The sequence below is a fragment of the Diorhabda carinulata genome, chromosome 2 (genome assembly GCF_026250575.1).
Source record: "Diorhabda carinulata isolate Delta chromosome 2, icDioCari1.1, whole genome shotgun sequence".
Lineage (NCBI taxonomy): Eukaryota > Metazoa > Arthropoda > Insecta > Coleoptera > Chrysomelidae > Diorhabda > Diorhabda carinulata.
In genome coordinates this window covers 7,305,990-7,323,835 of record NC_079461.1, presented here as the reverse complement: position 1 = coordinate 7,323,835, position 17,846 = coordinate 7,305,990, and the positions used below count along the sequence as shown (strand labels likewise).

The window sequence follows — 17,846 nt, the reverse complement described above, 5'->3', positions numbered from 1 at the left end:
AATTGCAAAATGAATTATTCCACTCCAGTACGCTGTATACATGCATATGATTCGGGGTGTGGTGTACATTGAGAGCCAAAAAATTATTGTGTTCCTTTTTTTATTTCATACGCCCCCAAGTGTAATGCTCTTGTGTGTTATAGTTACGTTAGATTTTTTTCTTACACTAGAAGTAAACATCAGCAGTTGAACCAATATGCTCTAGCATTTCAACTAATTTTATTGACAAATTGAACTCCATTGAAATATTACTCTATGAATATAAGTAGATTTTCGTAAAACTTTCCAGAACCTCACGCAGAATAAAAACAAATGAGATCAAATAAAAAAAAGTTTATTACGGTTGATGCAGGATATACAGTCAAGTTTAATACAAGAATAGGTAGTTAGGAACATATTATCTGTTAAGAATAAAAAATAATTCAAAGAAGTATATTTAAAAAAAATATATAGAAATATGAGGTCAATAAATTAATCAATACATTAAGGGCTGTCTCCAGAAGTTTAAAACGAATATTCAAATTTAACAGAGTTGCACAAAATAAGTATAATTTATGACCGTAATTCAAATATCAATATAAATTATAAACAAAGTCTTCTGTTGCTTCTCTTTGTCTGTTGGATATACCAACAGAGTGGTGAAGATTTAGATGTATAAATTGTCAAGATTTTTGGGTACACTGATTGAATTATGACTACAATTGTTGGAAGTGTCTGAAAAGCCTCGAAGCCTCATTGGCAGAACAATACCTGGTGGTTATAGATCTACAAAAAAGTTCACAATCCTCACATTCTATTTTCTAGCAAAACAGCGCCACTTAAAATGCGGTAATTGGAAAGCTATTTAGATGGATACAGAATTAACCCTTATAAACTATGTTGGTTTGCGAAACGAGTGATGGTCACTAGTGAAAATTATTTTTAGTAAGAATATCATGTCATACTTCTAAAAGGTCTTCTAGTAAATAAAGCACTTGTAAACCTGTCAAGAAGAAGGATGGCTGAATTAGAGATTAGATGATTTATTAGCAATGCAGAAGAAGCAACAGACATTAATGTGCCAGGGATAGTACATTTTATTGGCGATTACCTAGGTAACAATATATTTCTGTAATGTGACTTTAGGATCAATCCAGAAAGATGTAGAGGAAATATAGACCTGATAGGGTTTCTCCATGGGAAGAACTTGGTAAAATATTTGGATAGCATGAGTCACTATCACAAATATCTTTATGAAAAATAAGTGAGAACCTAACCTAACCAACAAAGTATATGATGAATTTACTTCGTAAAACTAGTCAGAATGTAACATAAAAGTAGATCACAAATTCGGATGGCAAAAATTACAACAATGCAAAATGATTTTATATTTCGTGAGTTATTACATAATATGAAATCTTGGTGAGTTGCTTTCTTGTAATTGCAGCCTTGTTATCCTCTTTAAATATTATAATGCTATTAAAACATTTCTATTACTTAACGTTGACTCATAAAAAACAATTCAAAAATTTTCTGGAGACATATCTAAATTTTTAATTTCGCGGTTTTCTTACAAAGACTACATTTTTATATTTACATCATGTTATGCTCTTAGGCAATTTTTTACATGTACTTCGTGTAATATTCCTGATAAATTTTCAACAGTTAATTTTCAACAAGAATTTATCTAAATACAAAAAAAATTGTCGAAATATCTAATAAATGAGAATATATTACAAATATGGAAAGTGTGGCGCCTTGAAAGTTTTTTTTAATTGTTGCTAGCATAACAGATACCTCGATTTTTGAAAATCTAAAAAGGAAGGAAAGAAAAAAGAAATGATGTTCAGATTATGAATACTTAATTACTGTTTTCAATAACATTATTTATTCAATATCGAAATCGCCGAAATTTCATCGGAACTCTTCTGTTACCTCTAAACTAAAAGACAATTTCTTGAAATGTCAAAATATTGTGTATAATGAATATTGCAAGCTGATTGGCATTATGCAATGTTCGTGCCATTGCATCAGAACTTGAGCTAATCAAAACTAAATCTTTTCTCTTCTATGCGGTTGCCTATTCTCCAAAATGAAAAGTAAACTGAATATTGACTGCAGCCAAAATCACTAATAAGGTTATATTTGAAGAAAGAAAACATTTTTTAATAATACTCCAATTGGTCAGACTGGCATTTGGTTGGATATTGAAACAAAAATAATTAGATTTCTCCCTACAATTTCAACTTGCATGCCATAAAATTTTATCAAACTACAATTTGCTTGCATTTTGTATTGCATTGCAGGTTGTCTTGCTCCATTATAAGCGAAATTAAATAGAAAATATCGGGAGGTGTTACTATTTATTTGCAATTATGGAAACAACAGAAGAGAGTTCATTCCTGAACAAATGCTTGAAGAAGCTTAGAAAGCAATTTTAATAGTTAATGCCTATGGAATGGAGCAAAAATCAATTATTGGTAACAATGGTACAAAAACAGCTATAAACGAAAAGGATTTCTACCAAATTTTTGAATTGTGAATAAGACATTCCAACGACCTAATACAAAATTTTTCAATTTGGCGTGTGTGGGCTAACAGAATTATCTGCTATGAGAGAAAGTACATTGTGTTATTGTTTTGTGATTGAACTGAAGATATTTTTCATTTCATTGACTTTATAGGTAAACTGTACTTAAAACGAGACTAACAATTATTTTCACTTGTATACCTTGAAATTGTTTGCCCACAAATGCCATATCGAATCAAGTGATTTGAAGAGCCTGATAAAAATTATGCAGTATAATCATTATGAGTAAGGTGACGAGATGTCTCTATTTTTCACAATTTGTCCCGCGACGTTTTTCAAAAGTCCCGACTTAGCCTACGGGCTAAGACGACTAACATATTGCTTTTGCTACCCAGTTACATTCTATTTGTCTTTCGGATGATAGACTCCGTGTTAGTATTGCGTGCTAGCAAGCTAATTAAACAAATATTATAAAAATATGGGCAATCGAAGTGGCAAATGAAGTTAATCATTTAAAATATCAATATCAAGAGAGGTTAGAAAGTAATTTTCTACCGTTAACTATCAATTGTATAAGCCAGCTCGAAGAGCAAGATGCAATAAATCGTCAGGATATCATGAGCCATGTCAAAAAGTTTTATAGTAACTGCAAAGATTATTTGGAAGACTGGACGGTACAATGTAATGATGTTGATCATTTTCGTTGGGTTACATTAAAACCAAAACTTATTTGGAACGATGTGCGAAAATCATTTGATTATATTCCTCAAAAATTCCCAAATAGTAATATTTCCAAAAATGATCTTTTTAATGAAGTGTCATTAGTAAAAAAATGTATTGATAAGGAAAAGCTTAAATATTGGGTATCAGAAAAAATCACAGTAGAATACAAATATTTAGAAATATTCCATCATTTGGAAACAAACTATATTCCATACAATATTAAAGTATTAAAAATTGTGGAATATGCACTATCTTTACCTGGATTTAATGCTACGACTCAACGCGTTTTTTATACAGTAAATCGAGTGTAGACATCAAAAAAATTAAAATTAAGTGTTGAAACTTTGAAAACCATTTTATGTGTCAAATATAATTTGACATATTTTTGTGAAGATTTTTACAATATTTTTAAAAATGACAATAATCTACAGAAACAAATTCACTCAAATTAAAAATATGTCAAGGAATAAAATATTATACATTCTTTTATATTTAAAAATTGTATTTATGTTAAAAATTAAAAAAAAATATTACGATATTATTTTTATTCTGTATGAAAATTGATGATAAAAATTATTGTTGGTACCCCTCCACCCTCCTTCAGAGTTGTCTCGCTTTGCCCCTCTAAAAATCTTGTCACCTTAATTATGAGCAACATATCTACGGTCAAAATGTACAGAAAATTAAGTTTATCAATATACAGCAACTACAGATCCAAAAAGTCAGTTAATCATACCAGTGTAAATTCAATTTTAGTCATTGTTAGAGGGTGTCAAACTGTTGATTTTAATTTTGATAGGAACATTACATGACCAACCATCAGAAACATTTTGGAAGTAGTAAGATGTTCTCAACTAAGATTTCAATCATATAAATATATTTCAAGAAATAACTTGACTTTCAAGGTACCATTCTGTTAAATATAAAAATAATACGATGTTAGTGATAAATGCTTGTAAAAATAAATAAAATGAAGTATTTACAATAATTGATTTCTTATTACGATTAATGCTACAATTCAACTAAATCCATAAATTTTTTTATCACTGTACATTTAATTACACTAAAAATAATAAATACACAGTCTTCGGCACACAAATCTTGTGCCATATAAAATTATTTTTAATTATAAGGTAAAGACGTTCTTAAAAAATATATGCAGCATATCCTTGTCAATATGATAATAAACTAATAAAATACATACTATGATTTCTAATTATAAATTACCCACCCCTTATTGTCGTTATTATTTTCTGCAGAAAAGCAGCTTCACATAAAAGTAGTGTGGGTATAACTGAATTTCGTTATGCTATTGTAAATTTAGTATTTAAAAGTTCTGTATATATTCTTTAACTATTGAAATAGCATTTCTTATTGATTTCAAAAATATATGTGACCCTAGAAACTAGCTAGTGTAAATAACAAAAAGAATATAAGTTAATATATTAGAAAACTGTTTTATATTTTTAGTAAATATTTTCAAAATTTAATAACTTGAAAATAGTATCTGGAAAACTAATATATGACATATATTCTTGATATTTAATATTATACGGGGTATTTCATTAAAAAACAAGGAGCATTTTAACAATATTCAGCCATAACCGCACAAATTTTATATAAATTTTCTTTCTACAGGGGGTAGTAACGGTGAACAGTGCAGAGTAATTTATATTGAATAACTTTGTACATTAAAAATGCTTCATAATCGAGATTCGAAATATTTTTAAACCAAAAAAAGCGTAGATTCAGTCAAATGCCTTATATTTTAAGATCATTGTTCTTCTCAGTAACCTTCTTGATAAAATTATACACAAGAAAAAGCAGCAAACAAACAAGCAATTTTGAGCAATATGGCTTCAGAACTCTAAACAATACTATTGCTTGATAATATACTAAGAATCTAATATCCACCCTTAATAATTAAATTTCGAATAGGATAAGAATATGGTGAGATACTTTATGAATCAACTAAATAAAAAATATAGGTTTTAATGGCTAGGTTTTATTTCCATTTGACTGGATAAAATTGACTTATTAATACCAATTGTATAATAACATTTACAGTATTTTTAATACCTATTTGGAAGTACCAGTCGTTATTGGCGAAAATCACATGTGCTAGATGACGCTGAATTTGGCTTCTATAGCGGTGAACAACACAATACAATCTGTAAGGATGTTTTATGCTTTTTGTGTTTTTAGTGATTTTTTAGAGGTAGAATTTTCTTTATATTTGTAATTTCCGTTATTTCCTAAATGTGTATGTGTGGTTTGAAGAAAAAAAGTTATGTTTAAGAATAGGTCTAAAGGTCGGTCTACACATATCCGTGACGTACCGTACCGTGACCTTCAGAGGAAAAAAAATATCGGCTGACATTGAAATTCTTAGTAAACTAAAGAGGGAAATACGGCGCGTGGTCAACGTGACTCTCCGACACTCTCAATGCCCTTACGGTATCCACCGTGAAAATAATAAATATGTCCTCGCCGATAGTTTTAGTTTAAATACGGACGTGAAAAAGAGTTTACTTCTTCGTTTAAAGTTAATGCAATTACTGCGAAGTCTTCTGTACTGAAATTCATTATGGAAAGAAAACTGAGATAACTCGAGCAGACACGTATGATCACTGAAGAACATTGACACGGAAAGGTACGGTACTGTGTGAATGTCAAAGAAAAATTTATCACGGATGTCACCGGAGACTACGAAACACGGAGAGCAACGGTGCCGTCCGGTCACGGATATGTGCGGATAGTCCTTAAAAATGGAAAAGAAATAAGTAACCCTTTTTAACATCAGGAAATATATTGGAGTCATAAGCAGACCACTAAAAGAAGGTGAAGCGATTTTAAAAGTGGTACATTAGTACTATGTGGCCTAGAAGGAACAAATTCAAAAACTATCAAAAGTTTGTGTTTACAGACATCAAGTCTAACTTCCCAGCCTCATGAGACAATTAATCTGAATGATGTAGTTAAAGATTGGAAATACATTTGTTCGTGGAGGAAGAGACTTGAATATCTACAAGAAACTAACAAAAAAGTGAACAAGAGTTTTATTGGTCACTAGAATAGGATTTTAGAACTATTACATTTATAATACTACAGCTTTATCCTTTTTTATTGTTGTATCTTGTGGATATGTAGTTTTTATGTCAGAAAAACGATTTAAACAAGTATATTATTTTATTATTTAAACCAAAATGTCAAATTATACTTTCTATTGTATATAAAACAATAAAGTTAGTTCGTATTCTAGATTTCTTGTTCACCCCTATTAAAGTTTGAAAGAAAATTAACAGATGTCGTCCACTTTGTAATATTCGCGAATAGTAGAATACAACTTGTTTATCACACAAATAAAATTAGATTTTTAATTGCCTTAGATCGATATCCCACATCATTTTGGTAATAGCTTATTATTTTAATAAGTTTGTTACCGAGTATTAACAAATATCTAACTTTTGAGTTAACTTCTAGTGGGTAATTTCATTTTATTCTGAGGTTATTCCAATTGAATTAAAATACTGTAACCTATAAATAGATAATTTCAAAGTTTATAAAGCAATATTTTTGAAAATAAGAACGTCCGTTACAACATGTTTACAAGTATAGTTTGAAGATTTTTAACAGTGTTTAAACATTTATAACACTTATTGACATTTGAAGTCTACATCAAAATTATCAATGATCCTTTTCAACATTTATTTTTTCACGTGTAGCAAGATTTACACATAACACTGATATATATTTCTCCGTACTACACTTGATTTCAGATACGAAAAGAGTTAAAACATCGTTTAGATTAATTTCAAGCATTCTCTGTAGCTTTTTCCTTAATATTATTATTTTAGAAAATTTGAAGCCAATACAAAGTTATATTATTGTATAATATAACTCTTAAGTACCCTAATGTCATGAAGTTATAATAATAATTATCAGTTAATAATGAATGTGTACTCTACCCAAATAAATGCAAGTAATAATTTCCTAACAAAGACATTAGTAGCAATATTTCCTTTATTATATAGAAAAATAAGAAACGAGAGCACAAAGACAATTAAAACAAAGAAGATAAAACGGCTAAATGATAGTATAGACAACTTGGAAAATGATAATAAAAATAATGTAAAATTATATCAACATATAAAGAAACAAAATAGAAAACGAACTATAATGTAATGACATAATCAACAAACTGAAACACAATAAAAAAGGAGGAACAGACGAAATAGTGAATGAACTAATAGAATATGGGGGAGATAACCTAAAATATAAAATATTCAAAATCATAGAAAGAGTGTGGGAAACAGAAAAAAGTAGGAATTACGACAAATCAAGAAATAAGATGAAAAAGGAGATATAACAAAAGATAAATATACATTTCTATTCAGTGGAGACAAAAATAGTAGGATTATATGCCAAAAAGATATTGGTAGATAATATATTGGAATAGCGCTCTTGATCTTAGAAGTAAAAGAAAGTAATTTATCAATAGTATACATATACACACTCAGAAGGTTCAGAACAAAAAGAAAAGGAGGAAACACGACATTTCAAGAAATAAGATGGTAAAGCTCAGGAAAAATAACAAAAGATAAATATACATTTCTATTCAGTGGATACCAATCACTGTTATTATGTCATTCCAATATTTTCCGTACAATTATTTTCCTTTCATAATAGTTACAAAAAAACAGTACCCCAAAAATGAAATTATTTCCCATTGATGAAAAGATAATAAGTGCGTCAGTCAGTCACAAATGATATGTTACTGAGACTAACGTTACTTTATACAATATTACGACTTTAATGAAAAATTTTGGTTATTCGAATTAGAATTTTATATTCTTTTTAAACATTTGGTGTTGTGCTGGAAATACAAACAAGAAGTGCACAAATGAGTAATTTAATTCAAGATTAACATGGTCACCAAGTTCGAATTTCTTGAACCGTTAGTGATAGTCATATTGTTTATACTATCACAACACTAAAACTTATAATTACACTGTCTGATGCGCGTTTCGATAACTAAGTTATCATCTTCAGAGTTAAAATTGTTTAGTTTATCTGCAGTTTCTGAAGACGATAACGTGGTTTTCGAAACGAGCCTCAAACAATGTGAAGGGATCATCAGAAATGGTACTAAATATTTGATGTTCACATCATAAAATGTACTAGTTAATAAAAATAAAAACAAAATAATAGTTGGAGTCGATTATTATTTAACGCTATTTATACGCAAGCAAAATTAGACAAATATGAACACTGAACACACTTTAATGGCCACTTGCAGCGTTAGGTTCATTCATTTTAATACTAGCTTAAATCTGTTTTTTGAATTACACCGTGTGTTAAACCATGTTTAAAGGTCTTTAGCTATTATCAAATTAAACCCCCGAATATTGGGGCTTGAACTGATTTATTCTTATTATTATTTATAATTCAGGTAATTTGGTATTGAAAAACACAGCAGAAACAATAATTATCTCTATAAGTATTATACAATATCATTATCTCTGCTCTCGTAAGTAACAAAACATCCTTTTGATTTACTGCAGGAGTGGGCAAATATTTCTAAGCACGGGCCATAATGAGATTTTTGGGTGTTTTCCCCTACCCAAGAAATTTTGATTGCAAAAATACTAGAGGTGTCTTTTTAAAGCAATAGGACAAAGAAATTTGACAATTAATAATAGATAATAGTCATAATAAATTGTCTTGCTTACTTGCGAACAATTTGCGCACTGTATAATGTACGTTATTTTTAAATGAAGTCAATAGATTAAAAATATTTACATAAAATCCAATTTATTATCATATTTGCAAAAAACCAACATTAGAGATTTAAAAAAAAATCCGGTCCGGATAAAGTAAGCAAAAAGGCTGTACCAGGCCCTCGGGCCGGCTTTTGCCCACCCCTGGTTTACTGTGTTCAAAGAATTCCCCTGTCTAATAGAGCGTACCATTTTACAAATATAGACAATTTTGCCTTTTTTATAAGGTTCAGAGCTTAAGAGCTAATAGTTATTAACATTTTGGAGCAAATTGAGTATAGTTTCATATTGATTTCACTTCCTTTAGTAACCATAGATTAACTTTCTTATTATATTTTAACACAGCTAGCTGTAATATCCTATGATCCTGGTTATATTTCAAATTGACGTTGACAAAGAAATAACTTGTGAATAATGGGATTTTATCGATTTTCCATTATTTTTGAGGTCCATTGTTCCTTGATCTAAAGTTCCCATATTCTTTACGATGAGATAATAGGAAATTGACCGGGTTCAAATCTCTACTAAGTACATTCAAAATCAGTTTGGTTGGTTTTAAATGATTATATTGTTTTCTGATACATACAAAAGAGCTGCATTCTTGCAAAAACTTACTGGTGGTTGATCCGCACATAGATTTAGTATACAGAATAGGAACTCATTCCAAGGAAGTGACACTACAATTTTTTTATGTTAAATTTGAATTCATAACGTTATTCTGGCTTTATTCTAGTAATTCTCATCGATAAAGTTTGAAAAGAGCTCTCCTATATTTCATGATTTTCACTTTTTTGTTGAGGAGCTGTCATTGCCTTGTTCTTTACCATAATTGGATAACTCATAATTTTCTATAGATATTATCCAGGAATTTCATTTTATTTTGCACTCTTTTGCTGAGGTAACCATATACAATGACGGGATATGAAAAAAATCACGAGCAATTTTATATGAAATAACCATTAAATAGTGTAAGAGTATTTCTCCCATTTTTAAGTAAATCAAATAATCGATCATTAAGTAGTTTCAATCATTTCTTGTCGGTTATGTGTCGTCGAAACTTCTGTCACTTATTCTGCACACGATGAGAAAATTTTCAGGGTAATTCTTACATGTATCATGTGGAATGTCCCATGTAGTAATCTGTTATTGAATATAGGATGAACAGAGTATCTTCGTCTCCTTGTCCTCTTTTCATCCTTCGAATGAAGGGGAGCACTGGCCACAGCTCTTCGATTAATCATTCTGTACTATTAATAAGGAATGAGGAGTGATAGATATCCCATCGACTATTAATTGTGTGTATGCGCATCTTACACAACTAAATAATATAATAATATAATCGGTTTCCATATTTTCTATATACGCTTGAAATGGAAATCGAAGATCTCTGGCAATTATAGCCATCCCACAATCTAGACTTTTTAAAAGTATTATATCAGATCAGCTGGTTTGTTCTCCAATATCGCAGCAAGAAAGAGGAACACAATAGATCCTTTGGTTCGCAGTGTATACTCCAAAATCCATACATACCTAGTAGGATTAGTTGGAATTTGGTTAAATATAGATTGTTAAATTCCTTCCAAGATTCAGCGAATTCTCCTTTTATGTTTTCAATAGACTAAATATGAGTATAGAAGTGGTTATAACTCTATAAAACAAAGTTAATAAGTATTTTTAAATAAAAGACAGTTCTATAATTAGAACAATATAAATAAGGTGAATTTTGTAGGAATAAAGTTGTAGTTAATACACAACCAAGCGAACCAATGGAATTTTATAAAATGGCAATTCAATAAGAATATTCACTTTTATTTTATACAAAATTTCACTTTGCAGTACAATGCAGTCAAACAAGCTATTGAAATCAGTTAAGGTAGAAGTTATTAACTGTTCCCAAATTTCTTTTTTTTTTCTTTTTCTTGCATTTTTTTTAACCACATAGTTCAGATATTGGACTAAAAATGATATTTATATTTTATATAAAAAATTGTAATTAACAAGCGTTAATGAACTTTTGTAAATAATTTATAACAATTCTAGTTCAAGTATTTTTTCCAATGAATAAATTTTACTAATTTATTAATTTATACTATTTAAATTAGATAATATTGGCTCCAAATATTGGTTATATTTTTGTACATACTGGATTTATCACAGACTCAGGATTATTCACAATATTTAGAAGAAAATTATAATTACAACATACAATTCTTTCAGTTTTATTACAAAATAAGAGCTATAATTTCAAAAAAAAAATCTAGTGATATTAAATGTCAGAAATGGTGTGATTTAAATTTTTTATCAAAAATCTCAGAGCTAGTACTTCTATTACAAATATATCAAATTTAGTTTCTTTCATTGGAAAGGTGGTAACATATTGAAAAGAAATTTATCACAATGCTAAATACGAAGAAAGACTGGACACCACCTAAACTTTCAAAAGAAATCTCATTAAATAGTATGCAGATGAATCAGAGTCTATCAAAGAGTTAGGTCTTGTACGCAGAAATACGTGCAGAACTATGCTGATAAAATAAGAAAGAATTTCAGTGTTTTCAGTCTGGGATACTGGTCTCACAGGGATGAAACAAAATGATGAGATCAATACACCTAACCAAAAAAAAAATACAAATGCCTATTATTAATGGCCTTTCTGTGGTGTAGGAAAATGCTCCTATATAATTTCGGAAGGAGGATATTCTGTCAGTGCCTTCCCAAATGAGATCACTCCAAAATGGTGCTTTGAAACTATAATACTGCTTGATCTAAACAGTATTTGGGATCTCACTAAACTATGCATTATCATTGGAAGTATACAGAAGACAAGAAACCTGCAGGAGTAAACATCCAATCTCTTCGAAGCCATCACAGATACTAGAATTAATTGAAAATTTGAAACTGGATGGCTAACCGGAAACATTAAAAAAAGCACGATAGACCTTAGGTTGTAGTGTAATATACCACTGAATTAAATCTATGAACCGGTTTCTTAATTTTGAAAAAAATTACTTAAAATATTATTTTAAAAACGGATATTTGAAAAAAGTTCATCTGTGAATGAAAATCGAACTATCAAGAAAGTTATAAAGCAATTGAACAAAGAACAACTTGATAAAATATGTAACGGTAAATAACATTGTCTACATTGTTCATGTGTTCCCCTTTATATTTGCTTCTCCTTCAGTTAACGGATTGATGGAAACCATATCTACCAATATTAATACTCAAGCTGTAAGCAACCACCCATCCGTCTTTTTTCAAAATTTTTATGAAGCAAAATTATAATTTTCATTAAAATAGTTTTTTGAAAACGAAACAATTTTAAAACGAGCTCTGAAAGTTTTTGAAAAAAATATGTTTTCACTGGTTGCTTTTTATACAAGCCTTGAAAATGCTACAGTGAATCTTGAATTTATACAGAACAAAATAAAAATAACTTTAAAATGAAATTTTTTTATATATATAAAATCCTTTGTAAATACTGCTCAATTTTTGGATTTATTTATTGTATGGATACATTTAATGTAATCAAATTACTTTAATAAAAGTATTATTTAATCCAATTTAAAAAAAAAGGTTTTCCAGATAAACGTTTAAATCTACAGTATAAAATCAAAAATAATTTTTCATAGAAAATAAGTTAAAATAATACAAAAAAATTGGGAAAAATAAAAATCATGTATGCATAATTATCTTTTTGGTTTCCACAATATACAGGTCCATCTAAACTTATCCAAAAGCTATTTCTAACGGAGCTAGTGACCTTAAAAAAATAGTTCTGATGTTAGTTTTTAAGCATATATCAAGAAACCGCCATCTATAAACTTGAACCATATTTTTTTGCCAGACAAATGTAAATTTTTCTACCAGCTTTCTAGTTTTTTTTTTTAATTAGGTATTATGCAGTTTTCTGGAAAATCAAATACTACCATGGACTATTAAAATTATCAGTTTATGCTGTTTCAATTATTCAAATTGGAAATCAAAAACAGCAGAAGATGAAAGTAATGAAACTCCTCAGAATAATTTGAACTCAATTTTTCTTAAATAAAACTGAGGTGGTGATCACTGAATTAATTTTTCAATGGCGTATAATAACGAATTGAAGCAATAGAGCAAAACAAGAAAATACCTGTGACGACATCAAAAAAGGGACCTACTTCGGTACCCTTAACTCTTTTACCAAAAATATATACTTAACACCAAAAAATAAAGTGTAAAATTACAATAATCCTATATATTTAGTGACGCCCGCACTTCAAATTGTATTCGAAGAATAAATTTAGTACATGATTACCAAATCTTAGCGAACAACTTTCTACCTAGATAAACCTATATGATGGACATAAAATGTCAGCACATTACCAAATAAGTATAGTGATGCCATATTAAGTTACGTCTCCGGTTTACAAGCTCCTCCCTCGGTATCGTACCGTAACCGCCGCGCTCACATTCAGTCAGTTACGTGCGAGCACTTGCGTTTATTGAGTGTGTTTTGTTTCCTCCCTGTAATGGCGAATAAAAACTTAGGGACCGCTGTTGAGTTCTTCAACGGAATCAGATAAAGACCAGTGATAAAATCACGAGGTATACAAAAAAACGTCGAAGGTAACGCGAAGCTTGGGTTTTCAAGAGACAGGAATCTATCAAAAATGAGAAACTTGGTCAATACAAAAAATTCAAATAACTGAAGAAGGAGTAAAAGGTTACTATCGATGTAACAAAGTGAAAATTCAGTATTCTGCTGTGATTTATCTTTTATTTGGGACGTCTCATATCATGATATATCAGTATTTCGTACTGAAACATGTTAAGATCGTGAAAATTGTGACTGTCAGTCAACTAAAAGAATAAACGAGACAATGAAAAAGGAAATAGAAAAATTATTGGAACTGCGTCCGAAACCTAAATCTATTATGAAGAACTTGAGTAAAATTAATGGATTATTTCAGCCGACTAACTTACAGTTAAACAATTATCTTAAAATCATAGGTCAGAAAAAGTACGGGTCAGCAGTAATAACCTTGGGAGACCTTGAATTACAGTCAAAAAAAAAACTCTCCAAAACCTAATGACGATCACGAAGTTTTGTTGTGGCCTATTAAATTTCCGAAGATTATTTAGATAGCAACTTCCGGTTCATGTTAACTATGAGTATTTAATTGGTCTATCAAGTCAATGTTCTGTTCTTCACGCGGATGTCGCGTATAAGCTCATTTGGTAAGGGTTTCCAGTACTTGTGATTGGAACTACAAACAAAGATAAACATTTTCACCTATTTGGATTAGCTCTGACAACAGAAGAACGAACGGAAGACTTCTTCCTCTACTCATACACTTTAACTTGTAAAGTTTTGGTCTGTAATGCAGCCAAGGCAATACAAACTGCCTTTGCTCGCACGTTTGGAACCGATACAGTCTTAAGAATGTGCTGGGCGCATGATAAAAAGAAGATGCAAACAAAGTGTGCAAAAAAATCGAAAAAAGATATTTCATCGAGCATGCGAAAATTTTTGGACGAATGAAGAGCCAAAAATGATTTGGTTATTTACTTTGAAAACGAATGGCTCTTACTTCTGGTATTTGGGCGCATAGCTGTTACAAACACTACTCTGGAAACCTTCAATAAAACGACAGTATCTATAAAGATGTGAACAGAAAGTTACCAATGAGCAAAAGCAGGTGTCATTAAAGATTAACACTGAGCTAATTTGATCATATAGAATTCGAGCTGGTTCGGATTTGGATTGTAAAAATTATGAAAGGTCGGGGGAGATCTCTGACGAATCCAAAGAGCAACATTTTGGCGAGTGGGAAGTAATAATGCTCCTAGAAAAAGCAAATTGGTTACACGACACATGCAATTGCCCAAAGTTTCTCGATGATTATATATGTAAGCATCTCGTTGAATTGGCAATTCGTCTTAAGCGTTTCCAATCTTCTTCAGAGGCAAAAGCTATTCCCATTGGAATGAGACGCAAAAGAGGACGACCAGCCAAAGCTAAGAAAGCATTAATTGTGCAGTAGATTATTGCAGAAACTTATTCTTCTTAGATTTTCAAAATATTTATTATTAATTTTAAATAGACTGGCTTTACGTTTGTTTTTAATAAGGGATCATTAAAATTGTAAGTTTCATTTTTACACATTTGGTTGAATAAACGCCCCAAAAAATCATGTTTTTGATAGTGGTTAATTAATTTAGGGCCACTTGCATCGCAAGTAAAACACAGTTCAAATCGATATAAATCTCTTTCAAATTAAACCACCGAAATTGGAGGATTTATATTTTAATTGACAGTTTCTGTCTAAATCCTAACCTCAAAAAACGTAGGAATTTGATTTTCTTGATATTATCTGTGTGTTTCGTGACAAGTTGTATGACATCTTGGATTGTTATTAATACGGAATTTCCAAGAAGAGTATACAATAGAGCAAAACACTTTCAGACCATGGACAACTTGACATTTTTAAGTGATTTCGCCTTTTAAGCGTATTGAGCAGGACTTAACGAGTTTCCTAATGACTTGTACTACTAACTACTTGCACCATAAACTACCATTATTGTTACTAGGTAACATACAGCATTTTGAGCTCATCTATCCCTATGCACATTTCATTTCTGAGCATGTATTATCAACTGCCTGTGAGGTGAGGTTAGTTTATTTCATATAGAAATTCATGTGTAAAAAATGTTCACTATACTTTAGGAGCAGTCGAGAATAAACATCCACATTTAAAGAACTAGCGATCTTGGTCCTTAATCCAAGCTATGAAGCATTAAATAAAAGAAAAAGTTAATATGCAACAGGATATCACTTTTCGTTTGGCAAATTTAAAAAAAAAAACATACACCAGCGACATAACCAAAAAAATGTGCTCCTTGGAGTTAGTTTATAGTACAGATATGCCTATTTTTAACCAAATTACTCAAAGCAACAAGTTAAATTTAACTATGGGTTGAAATCATATGGTGCAAGGATAAGGAAATTAATCGGTTAGTTAGTTTTAAATTGCCGTTTATTTCTAACAGAAAAGGTGCAAGTGGTAATTAGGGACATAAAAAGCTTGGCCTTAGTGAAAAATCTTCAAGGAGTTTGTTTACTATGTTTCAGTAACTACTTATTAACCTAAAGTAATTTACTTTCATAGGACGTCATGTTAAATATTTGCATGTCATTTTAAATTAAAATGTGGTTAATTAGTATTTATTAACTATTTTTTGGGTTGACAATGATTTGTTTGGAGTCAATTGCTTTAATAGGATGGTAAGATGTAAAAACTTTGGTTATAATTGCGCATTAAAATGAGGTTTTAATTTTGGTGATCATTTACTATTTTTGAATGATAGATTTCACTATATCTGGTGGTAAGTTATACATAAACCATCAGAAAATGCAGTTTTATAGCAGACTTATACAAGGTACAAAGTTTAAATTTAACTTTTTTATATGCTTAAAAAACACAACATCTTCTTCGAAGTTGTTAGCTCTAGGAACTTTTGAATAAATTTAGTACACGTACAATGACATAAAATATCTGTAGTTTGAGTTTGACACTGGACTATAATATTAAAAAAACTAAGTAAAGCACCTTTAATATGAAGTTTGTATTTTGGTACATAATAAGGTTATTCTCAGACATTATATTAAAACAACTAGCCGTCATCAATAAACCGATGAAACCATGATGAAAATATCATAAATCAATTCTTAACCTGCCAATATAAATTAACTAATTCATTAGAGGGTCTCGGTTATAGTTATTCATTATTTGTAGAAATTTTCATTATTCACATATGAATTAAAAAATTAAATTTTAAATGTTTCCATACAAAAAATTTACATTCTTTAGTATGCGATTTATTCCGACACTTTGAAAATATTCTTCTTAGACATTGTATCCACTTCTAAGTATTTATGTTGAATGCATAAAAATAAATGGAAGATTTTTATAAAAAATCAATTAGGTGGTTAATTATGTTCCATCTTTTGCAAAATGTCAGATACCAACGTTGATGGTGTTCGTTTCACTTGATTTATGAATCACACTTTAAATGAAGTCTTAACCACGGACTATGATAAGTTCCTATCATGTATGATAGTTAGTGCTAGTGGACGGGATGTCGATAGTATGGCTTTCATTACCGAATTTAAGCCTTAAGCGTTTCATGGGAATCTGTGGAACGGCTGCTTCAGCTAATCTATAAACAATATGAAACACTTAACATGTGGAAAAATCAAATTGTATATTTTTATTTAACATAAACAAATAAATGAAGAGTACCAAAGAAACATGTACAATATATATCGGTTCAAAAACCTTATAAAAATGTATTAATAAACAACCAATGCGCCTTTTTGATCTTCTGACCAACTATATGTTTTCTATCGATATAAAAGTGGACAAGTGTACATTTCTGATATAAATTTATAAATATGGAGTAAATTTGCTTACGTTCAATTCATTTTGTACTCTTTTTAAAGTTGACAGTTGAAAATATTCATTATTCGACATCAAATTTTAATTAAGTTCATTTAAAATTTAAAATCTCCATTTTATTGAATCGAAATGGAGTCCTCATATTAATATTACTGCTGTGTTGCTTGCTGTAATTCATATTCATGGAAGAAAGGATCATCTACTGTCTTAAGTTTTCCTAATAAAAGTAAAAACTAAGTTAATTAAGATAAAAAATTTGACAAGAATTCGTTGATTGAAAAAAAATTTGAAAGTGAAGATTTTGATATAGATGAATTACAATGGATCGATCAATTGAGAGCAAATTTCGTAATCTTACATTTTTGGGCGAAAATGAAAATAAGAGGTTGATTT

The 17,846-nt window shown here is 29.8% G+C and overlaps 2 protein-coding genes across 3 annotated transcripts in view; both read right to left on the bottom strand.

The window, feature by feature from the left end:
• The window catches only part of LOC130890759 (60S ribosomal protein L44), a 315,570-nt gene that overhangs the window by 175,232 nt on the left and 122,492 nt on the right, over nt 1–17,846 (bottom strand). The window lies entirely within an intron of this gene.
• Nucleotides 319–17,846, bottom strand: part of LOC130890746 (histone-lysine N-methyltransferase Suv4-20) — a 28,787-nt gene continuing 11,259 nt past the window's right edge. For both annotated transcript variants that reach the window (XM_057795036.1, XM_057795037.1), the window contains one exon: nt 319–17,214. In XM_057795036.1, coding sequence (XP_057651019.1) covers nt 17,103–17,214 — 112 coding nt within the window. In that variant the 3' untranslated portion in view covers nt 319–17,102. The remainder of the gene's footprint in view (nt 17,215–17,846) is intronic.